Source organism: Pogoniulus pusillus, chromosome 10 (assembly GCF_015220805.1).
Source record: "Pogoniulus pusillus isolate bPogPus1 chromosome 10, bPogPus1.pri, whole genome shotgun sequence".
NCBI classification, from domain to species: Eukaryota; Metazoa; Chordata; class Aves; order Piciformes; family Lybiidae; genus Pogoniulus; species Pogoniulus pusillus.
Genome location: NC_087273.1, coordinates 7670056 through 7680580, shown reverse-complemented (window position 1 = coordinate 7680580; position 10525 = coordinate 7670056). Strand labels below are relative to the sequence as shown.

Here is a 10525-nt window from a genome sequence, read left to right as displayed (position 1 = left end):
TTGAAGGATTAATAATGAAACTTCTTCCACTTTTCTAATTCTTGCTTGCAACCCTGACACTTTCCCACTTTATACTCATCCCAAAGGGAGAGCTTCTCCAAAATGTGTTATTTTTATTACTTTCCTGAGAAATTGCCCATGCAAGCTGCTGGCCTGGTAGCAGAGAAGTCTTTGCTATAAATGATATCAACAAGATGTCCCTCTGCAACAAGTCAGTACCCAAGCACAGAACAGCAGAGGCAGGGGCAGCAGGAGGTGTTAGTGGAGCAGCTTTGCTACCATCAGTCTTTTCCCTCATCTGCTTCCTGTAATGCAGCAAATGCCTTGGATGTGGGGCAGTGTGGAACACCATGCTTAAATTCCAGGAGTTTTCCAGTGCTTTTTGGCCAAACCAAATGGTTTGTAGCTGTGGCTCAGCAGAAGTAGCTTCATGAGAACAAACAATGCAGATCCAAGCCTGATTTGTTGTTGACTTTAAAGCAGTACATTTAGAGCAGAGCAGATCTCTGAGGGGTTTTATTCAGTTGGAGATCTCCTTGTGTGGGAAGAAGAGATTAGTGGATTGTACCTCAGTAGTCCTTGTTCATTAGCAACAGTATTTTGACAGAAGCAGTTTTCTGTATTTCTGAATCATTTCAGCTGTCAGTCAAAATGTTAATTAAAGGCATCTCCCCTGTCCTAGGAATCGGCTGCGTGGGAAATGAAGGCTCATTTTAGATGGCTTCTGGGTGACAGTTTGGACTTCTCACACGTATTTGGGAGATCTGCCAAAGTTTTCACAAGAAAAGGGATGTAGAGAATGAGATTATCTGTTAGCCCCATGGCCCAGCAGGCTGCAAAAGGTCAGTGACAAGTGCTCCCTCAGTTGTGTTCAGGGAGCCAAGCTGAAAAAGAGTTTCAAACGACTGCAGCCCTGTGGGAACAGAAGGGAGCAGGTGTAGAGGTACAAATAGCCAGAGAGAAGGGAGCTCTGCCAAGCAAAAAAGGCAGCTTAACATCCTCCTGCTGCAACCTAAGCCAAGTTGGGAACAGGCCTGGGCTTCTTCCTGCCACTAGCAGAAGGCAACTCACTGGTCTGGGGAAGCAAAAGGGTCTTGGCCTGGTGGGCCCCAGGGCAGATATATAAAAATCCTGCACTTTTCAGTACAAACAGCACTTTTTTTTCCCCCACGTCATGCCACAATCAGCACTTTGCTCTTCCCTGTCATACAGGTGGATGACAGGAGGAACGTTAGGCAAATCTTGATCACAGCAGGACACCACAGCTGGCAAGTGACCCTCTAGAGAGAAAAAAACTAACAGCAGGCTAATATTTTTGGATGGATCACGTGGAGAGACTCCAAAGTGTAAGTTTAACACTCAGAGAGCTTGAGGGGGTTTTGGCAAAGGCACTTGGGAAGTGAACATGAAGCAGGCTGTGAGGATGATGAGGGGACTGGAGGGCATGGCTTATGAGGAGAGGCTGAGTGACCTGGGGCTGCTTAGTCTGGAGAAGAGAAGACTGAGAGGGGATTTGATAAATGTTTCTGAGTATCTGAGGGCTGCCAGGAGGGAGGGGACAGGCTCTGCTCACTGCTCCCTGGGATGGGACAAGGAGCAATGGGTGTAAGTTGCAGCAAAAGAGGATCTGCCTCAACACGAGGGGGAACTTAGTTACTGCAAGGATCACAAAGCACTGGAAGAGGTTTCCCAGAGAGGTTGTGGAGTCTCCTTCCCTGGAGACTTTCAAGGCCTGTCTGGATGTGTTCCTCTCTGATCTGTGTTAGATTGTATGGTCCTGCTCTGGCAGGGGGGTTGGACTCGATGATCTCCTTGGGTCCCTTCCATCCCCTAACATCCTGTGAGCCTGTGATCCAGTCAAGTTGCAGTGCGAGTTTCTGTGTGGGACTTTAAACTGGTTTATGCCCAGCAGCCAGTCCAGCCTCAGGCTGTCTGCTCAGCTTGCTGTCCAGGCATAGCATTTAGAGTTAATGCACCGAAGTGCTTCACAAATAGAACCAGACTGATTTCATTTCACCTAAAACTAACCAAATTGTTCACTCTGTCAGAATCTGGTGAGACCACACCTGGAGTACTGTGTCCAGTTTTGGGCTCCCCAGTTCAAGAGAGACAGGGACCTGCTGGAGAGAGTCTTGAGCATCTCCCCTAGGGAGAGAGACTCAGAAACTTGGGGCTGTTTAGTCTGGAGAAGAGAAGACTAAGAGTGTATACAAATATCTGAGGGTGGCTGTCAAGTGGCTGGGGCCAATCTCTTCTTTGCTGGTCAGCAGCATTAAGACAAGGAGCAATGGCTACAAATTGGAACATAGAAGGTTTCACCTCAACGTAAGGAGAAACTTCTTTACAGTGAGGGTCATGGAGCACTGGAACAGGCTGCCCAGAGAGGTTATTGAGTCTCCTCTAGAGACTTTCAAAACCTGCCTGGATGTGTTCCATGTGCCCTGGGTGATGCTGCCTTGGCAGGGAGGTTGGACTGGATGATCTCTGGAGGTCCCTTCCAACCGCTACAGTTCTGTGATTCAGTGAAGTCCACAGCAGGGAGGTTAGAGCAGATATCACTCAGGTCCCTTCCAACCTGAGCCACTCTGTGATTTCAAGCTTGTTGTCTGTAATGTGAGCAGGTGAATTTCAAAAGCTCAGGTTTTTGGCTAGTCTTTCTGGCTTCTGGTTGGCCAATCTGAGTGGGACAGTTTATTGTTTGTTTGTCGATATCCTGAGCAGCTGGCTGCTACACCCACACAGGAATGTCAACAAGAACTTGTTTCTCCCAGATAACTTCACTAGTCTCAGGGTCAGGACACTGTATCAGCCCATTCTAGCATTAGCAATTTCATGCAGCAAGGCAACTACAGTTACATTTGCCTTCATGACTGAAAACATCACTCAACAAGGAGAAATCACCTTTGTAAACCAGGAGAAAGCACTACTCAGCTCCTCCAGTTAGACTGAAATCCAAATTTCTTTCTTTTACCATAGAAATAACTTTTAATATACATAGCACAGGCCCTGTAGGGCAAGCAGTGATGTAAATGGCATCATTCTGAGGTCACAGCAGCAGTGCTCATTCAGCAGACTGATGCAATCAGGAGGATCACATTCATTGCCCATGGGACTTAAGTGCATTTAAAAAAAACCCCAATTGTTCTCAATTTGGGAGACTTCTTAGGGTTAGTCTGTTTGAAACATAGAATCATAGAATCGACCAGATTGGAAGAGACCTCCAAGATCATCCAGGCCAACCTAGCACCCAGCCCTAGCCAGTCAACCAGACCATGGCACTAAGTGCCTCAGCCAGGCTTGGCTTCAACACTTCCAGGCACAGCAACTCCACCACCTCCCTGGGCAGCCCATTCCAATGCCAATCACTCTCTCTGACAACAACTTCCTCCTAGCACCCAGCCTAGACCTCCCCTAGCACAACTTCACACTGTGTCCCCTTGTTCTGTTGCTGCTTGCCTGGCAGAAGAGACCAACCCCACCTGGCTACAGCCTCCCTTCAGGTAGTTGTAGACAGCAATGAGCTCTGCCCTGAGCCTCCTCTGCTGCAGGCTGCACACCCCCAGCTCCCTCAGCCTCTCCTCACAGGGCTGCGCTCCAGGCCCCTCACCAGCTTTGTCGCCCTCCTGTGGACACCTTCCAGTACTGCAACATCTCTCTTGAATTGAGGAGCCCAGAACTGGGCACAGCACTCAAGGTGTGGCCTGAGCAGTGTTGAGTACAGAAGAATAACCCCTGTAACATGCTCATCATTGCATTAGAGGATCTATTCTAGGTTAAGTGGCTTTCTAGTGAATATCTTAATCCAATAGCACATTTAATCTGCTCAGACAGGCCTCCAGTGTAGGTATAAATACACTCAAATGGCAGTGGCTCTAAGTTGACAGTGTCTCATTATTTGAAGAGCTTGCATTCATGGGAAAAGAACTGTAAATGGCTTGAAATAATCTTCTGCTGTGACTTCAGTGATTTCCAAAGATCAGTTTCTACTTCAGCTGTACCTCTGTGTTGCCAAATTTATGGTCAGAAAAGCTGAGTGCAAACAAATGCAGCTAAGGTATCAAGCCCTTAGTTCCTGCACAACTTTACCTGTTCAGTTAAAGCTCTTAAGTTACTGAGTGAAACCCACACGATTGTTGTGTGTCCTCAGTGGCAGTGCAGATGGACAGAACTTGAGAGCTGCCTTTCTAAGCACAGTAAGCAGAGAGAGGTAATTCAACAGGAGAAGTATTTGTTACAGTGAAGCAGTGACACCTAAATATTAACACAAGGCTTATGTCAATCTGTGTTTTCAACTCAGGGCATGCTAACTACATCCTATTTGCCTTTTAAGTTCATGTAGTAAGTACCTTAAGTCCTACCTTAGTTTCTTATTGTGAGAGTTGAGGACTAGTACATGCACTTGTGCATGTGTTTAAGATCTCTGAAGCAGCCTTAACCACCTGCTGAGCTCCATCCCCTCTCCCTTTGGAGTCAGAAGTTTTACCACACTCTTTCCAGACCTGTAGTATTTCTTCACCCAGTATTTGCAGGGAATGCTTTTCACTCTGGACAAGCAGTTAACAAAAAGCTGAGTTTAGCTCCTACCCATATTCCCTACCTTTTTTTTTTTCTCCTATCAAAGTTCTCTTAAAGGAAATGAACAATTATTCATCTGACTCTTCAGGTGCTGGAGACAACCCAAGAGCAAACAAGGCCTCTCTGCAGAAGTAACTGACCCACAGAACTCTGCCATGTAGCAATAGCTGGGAGGGGCCTGGTTAGATGAGAACACAAAAATTCCAGCTTTCCAATGGAAATGTTTGCCTCAGTCTTCCTCCATCCTCACCCCTCCCAAGACCTTCTTCGGCTGTGTTGTGGCTGTGCTTGCATGAGGAGGCAGTCCAGCCCACTCTTGATGGATTTATCTCATGAAATAGCTGCTAAAGCTGCAGGAACATTTCAGACACTTGCTCATCACAGCAGCTCTAGGATGATCCCACCAACCTGATGTCCATTATCTACTAGATGCAGGAGATAAACCTCCAAAGCTCATCTTCCAATGTCACACCAAAATCCATTCTGTGTCTCATATTCAGATCACTCTGCCACATGAAGCAGGAATGAATTAGCAGGAGCAGTTGTGACAGAGGCACATCTTTAAGCTAAGTAGTTGCCAACCCCACCGTGATCTTGCCCCTAGAGAGGCAGAGTATGTTCATGAAGTCAGACAGACTCCTATTCCCCAACCATCACAGCAGTCCAGGTTTTTTAACAGCCTGCTCCCACCCTAACCAAGTAACTCATTAAGCCCAGCCAGTTCTTTCTGACCTTTGCTCTCCTCTCAGCAGGTTGATCTGCCTCAAAGGGACCTATCTGCCAAGCCTTCATTTGGGCTGAGTGCTTCCTGGAGAGAAGGGAATGAGCTATTTTGGGGTTAGTTCATCCAAGCCACTTTTCAACAGTCCTTTAGCACTAAGACTTCAGGTCAAGAAACTAAATTTCTGTCAGCTATTAAAATGAGTCAGTTCACTGGGCAGGCTGTGATGGACTGTCAGTCTCAAAGTGTTTATTGTTCACTTACCACATTACATAAGTTAAAACACTTAGGTTCCTATTACAGTGTAGGTAACCACACTCCCCACTACGCTTCAAAAGCCCTAAGCAGTTGGTACAAAGATGCATCCCACAGCCCCACTCAAAGCAACATCAAGTCCAAGGTCCTGATTTACCCAGGGAGGCAGCTGCTTGGAATGCTGCTCCTGCCTTCAGAGCCTAGGCTGCACATCTTCAGAAGATGTTTGAAGTTGATTTTTCAGGCTGCCCAATGATTTCCTAAAGGGGATGGCAGAGATCTGCTGCTCACGTGGTTTAACCGGGCTTGATACAGGATTTACAGAGCTCTGCACTTGAGAGGGTCTTCTACTGAAGAAGGGGTAAAGTTTAGGGGCTCTGTGATTAATCTAAGCAGGTTTGCCATTGGATAAGGAGCTTCCAAAATCCCATTAATGGTACCCCCACCACTGATGAACCGTTTGATCTTCATGTTCAGTCACTAAGGTCCTATTGCCGCACTCTTCCCACCGTCTCACCTTCCCATCTTCCACCAGGATAAATTTCCACTCCATTCTGGTGTCTACTGGCAGACTAATAGACTCAGACCAGAAGCCATCTTTCTCATACTTGAGGGGGACGTAGCTGTGCCACTGGCCAAGACACTCGTGGTCCCCAGTGACACCAAGCAGCTGGGCATCCGAGTGCGTGAAGTAGTGCACACGGAAAGTCACATGGATGTGCTGGAACATGGGGGGCACAGCTGCAACCCTCTTGGCTTTCAGGTCCCCATCAGGGCAGTCTCCCTGTTCCCATTCCTTGCTGTCCGAGTCTTCCAGGCTGTCATTCTTGCCAGCCTCCCCCCAGGCCAGGTGCTCAGAAACAACTTCCCACTCTTCATGGTCCAACTCCTTACTCTCAGCTGGCTGCTCCTCGCTTCTGTCCTTACAAGCATCATCAGAGGCTCCTGCCAAACTCATCACACACCATCCGTCACTTGCTTGTCCCATCTGGGGGCTCAGGTCACCTGCCTGGCTGTCCTGTGGAGCAGCTGGATGCTCCCCGGAATCGGTGGCACCGTGCACGGGGAGCGGCTGCTCCATCTCCAGAGGTTTGCCGCTTTGAATATGGTTAAGCTCTTCCCTGGTCACAGCCACCACATCCTCTCCTGGCTTCCCAGTGCTGGTCAGGACAGCAGGCTCGGCCTCTGGCAGCTGCCCACCGCCCTTCAGAAGAGCCCCTAGAAATGACACCAGGCAGGGTTAAGCCGCGCAGCTCGGCTCGGCAGCCACAGCAGCCCCAAGCCCTCGCTGGCAGCCTCGGCCAGCCCGAGCCCCGCCGAGCTCCCCAGCACCCCGCCGGTACCTGCCGCCTCCGCCTCGCACTGGGGTCCCTGGCCGCCGCCCCGCCCCGCCGCCGCCTCACCGCCGCCCTCCTCGCCGCGGCCGTCGCCGCTGCCGTACCAGAGCCAGGCGAGCAGCGCTGCCAGCAGCCCCACCAGCAGCGCCGGCCACAGCCCCGCTCCCAGCCAGCCCCAGCCGCGGGCCTCGGCGGGCAGGGCGGCCGCAGGGGAGCGCGGAGCGGAGGCGACCGGGGGCGGCTGCCGCAGCACGGGCGGGCCGCGATCGCGGGCCATGGCCGGGCGCTGGCGCTGCCGCTGGCGCAGCCACCCCCTCCCCTCTCCCAGCCGCTTTAAGCCGGGCCCCGGGCCCGGGGAGGAGCCGCCCCGACGGGGCGGGAGGGAGAGAGGGAGGAGGCTGCCCTCGGAGCGCGGCGCCGGGGGGCAGGGGAGGAGAGGCAGAAGTTAGGTGAGGATCCTCGCTGCCTCTCTTCAGCCGTCTCCTTTCGCCCCACGTTTCCTCATTTCATCTCCTTAACCAGGCTCTGTGCACAAGGCAGCCGTGCTGGAGGTATTTTAAACCACAGATAATGCAAAAGTGAAGGGAGGTGACCTGCAGAAGTTGAGATTCTTTCCTGTTTCTCTATGAAAGCAACCACTGGAGCTGTAGTAACTGCAGGCGTTTAATTCTAGCAGTGTCTGCGTGGCATTAGACACACAGAGACTCTAAGGGGGCTGTGCCGTGTGGCTGCTCTGCTTCTACTTTGAATGCTTTGTCTCTCCACCTTCTGTTCTGCAATCTCTGACTGCTTTTTTCATCCCCTCTGAAAACCCAGCCTTTCTCTGGTATCCCTGAGAAGTGTGGTGCCTTCTCTGCTACTTTTACAACTTCTGCATCATACTCTAAGAGAGACTTACATGTGAAGTGAGACTGACCTAATATGTGGATTTCTTAATGTCTTCCAGCTCTCCTGTGTCAGTATTATGCTCAGGAAGTCTTTCTGAGCTACAAAGACTCCAGAGTCCATCAGTGCAGAGGATATGGAATGGGCTGCCCAGGGAGGTGGTGGAGGCACCATCCCTGGAGGTGTTGAAGCAAAGCCTGGCTGAGGCACTTAGTGCCATGGTCTGGTTGACTGGCTAGGGCTGGGTGCTAGGTTGGACTGGATGAGCTTGGAGGTCTCTTCCAACCTGCTTGATTCTATAATTCTATATTTGCTGTTTCTTTTCATTTACCTTCATTTTACTACCCATTTTTCCTCTTGAAGTGAAAATGTAAAGATTTACTTCAAAGCTAAAAGGTTACACAACTTACTCTTGCTAGGAACCCAGGAGATTTATAAACCCAACTTACAGCTTTGTATTTTGAGTTGGTAATTCTGGAGTAATTAAGCAACAACTGCAAAAGTGTTTATTGGGCAGCAAAGATTATCACTAGAGAAGGAGTTGGGGGGAGGGGGGAGGCAGCTCCATTCAGTTTCCACTGCTGCCTTTGTTTTTTGAATCCACTGTCTTTGTCTGACCAAAGGTATTGTCATGACTTGATTTCTAAAGCCCACTGATGAGATTTCAGCCCCTATCTCATTAGAAAAGAGAAGGCCTAAGTGGATGTCCCAATAAGTCTATTTCCAGTGTGTGAATGCCTTAATCTTTCAGTGTCACTTAGAGCAGTGCTACCTCAGCTTAGCAGGACAGTAAATGTCATTCCAATTTATAGAAGCACAAGTGTGCAGTCTCCATGGTGCAGCTCCCCAGCTGATATGGTTTGTGGTGGCCTCTGCAGACACACAGAATCCACGATCTAAATAGTTGTCCTGTCTGTGCTTACCACAGCCACTCAGAAGCCCTCCTGTAGCAAAATGCTGAGCTTGTGCTTCAGCAAAAATATCTCTCTGGGTGCTTTGATGTGTGGGATGCGTTGGGGCGTGTGCTAAACATACACTGCTCTGATCTTCTGCTCAGGAAGACGAGAACTGAGAAGAAGCCAGGACCTGCCAGGGCACTGTCTCAGTTTGGGTGCACTCTGGTTTACCACTCCTGATGTTTCAAGGTGCAGCTTAGCCTTGCTACTTAAAGCAGGCACTGAGCTGCAATGAGTTGTGTTAACTACTGTCACTCTCTGTGCAGTGGATGGTATTTCCACAGCTTACTTAGATTCCTTTTTTAATAGCCTTTAAAACAGAGGCAGTCCCATGCCCTGTGTTTGTCCCCACCCTGCTCAGCCAGGATTATCAGTTGGGGCACCTACATTCTGCTGTTCTTTCTGTCTGGAAGTATATACTGCAGTTGTAGATTCCTACTCATGTCCCTGAAGCAGAGCAGACAAAAATCATTAATTCTTATGTCACTAAAAGAGATTCTTCTGCCAGCCTTCAGCACTCTGCAGCTGCTAGCCCTGGTACTTCTTTCCTTAAACATAGTTGATAAAACAGCAGAGGAAGGGAGAGACCCCAAGCTTAGAAGGGACTATTGGAGGCATCCTTAAGGAACAGCTTATTTTGAAGACATAAAAATGCACATGGTGAAAGGCAGGGTGCTGCTTTAATGAGCAAAGAAAAGAGCAAAGGTCTCCTCTGGTTCTATTCATCTTCTGTGCTTGCCCAAGTCTCCTCTGTTGCCAGACTCTTTCTCCCAGTGTATGCAGAAGACCTGAAGCAAAGCACACAGCTTGCTTTGAGCACTCAGCAAGTAATTGTCATCACTGCCTCTGAACGAGTACAGAAAGAGGGACTCACAAAGGACCCAGGTGCTACTAAAGCCAAGCTTGCAGCACAGCCAGGCAAAGGAGGACACTTCTGCAACCCAGATCCCAGCTTGCCACACAAAACCTACACAGTTCCCAGAGGATATTTTTGCTTGGTTACTTCCAAATGCCATCAGCATCCACTGTTTGAATGCACTTTGAGGGCTGTTGTCTCCTAGACCATGGCCATCCTTGTCTCCTGCTGGGCAGCAGCCAGAGTTCAGAGATGAGAAATGTTTCTGTGAGCAAGGAGTTCAGCTTTATCAAAGATTTCTTGGTAGCAGTGGCTGTTGAGGGAAAGGACCTGAAAATGCTTCATAATTTGCATCCCTCCTGGGCAGGATTGCATTTTAGTCTAGTGTAGGTCCACAGCACTGCAGAACAGAGTTGTCTGACCCTTCAGCTCACCTGTCCTCACTGCCTGTTTTGTGCAGGCCTTTGCTTTCATGGCTTATTGAGTGTTAGAGGAAGAGATGCTGGACAGCAGAGAAGTGAGAAGAGGATGCTGAGGGCCGAGGTTCCTGTTCTGAAGCAAACACGCAGATCATTGCAGGCAGGACCTTACCTGCCACCTTTTCCCATCTCCAAACCAGAACAGTAGGGCAGATAGGTACTGTTACAGTCCTAGAAACACCTCTACAGCCACAGCTGGTCCTAGGGAGTCCTGGCCCACGTGCACTGTCTTAATTCAGCTTTCTGAATATCACTCTGCAAGCTGTGCCATCTAGTGTGGTGAGCGGGAATCTCAGGTGAGAAGTGTCCTGCAGGAACAGAGCCCTGGTCACCCATCCCACTCCTCTGGCGCTGGCAGAGGCAGTGGGGATGCTCCTTAGGGAGTGCTTTTGAGCCTGGCCTATGTCTGATCCTGTGGTATCCAAAGTGGCTATGTTAAGGATGTTGGAGAGCACTGCTTT

General features: G+C 49.4%; 1 protein-coding gene across 1 annotated transcript; it reads right to left on the bottom strand.

Moving 5' to 3' along the window:
- Positions 1-5523: 5523 nt before the first annotated feature.
- STBD1 (starch binding domain 1) lies at positions 5524-7233 on the bottom strand. The gene is made up of 2 exons (XM_064150397.1): positions 6895-7233; positions 5524-6769 (listed from the first exon to the last, which is right to left on the bottom strand). The coding sequence occupies exons 1-2, from the start codon at positions 7163-7165 to the stop codon at positions 5982-5984; spliced, it is 1059 nt and encodes a 352-aa protein (XP_064006467.1). The 5' UTR covers positions 7166-7233; the 3' UTR covers positions 5524-5981.
- Between the last annotated feature and the right edge of the window lie 3292 nt (positions 7234-10525).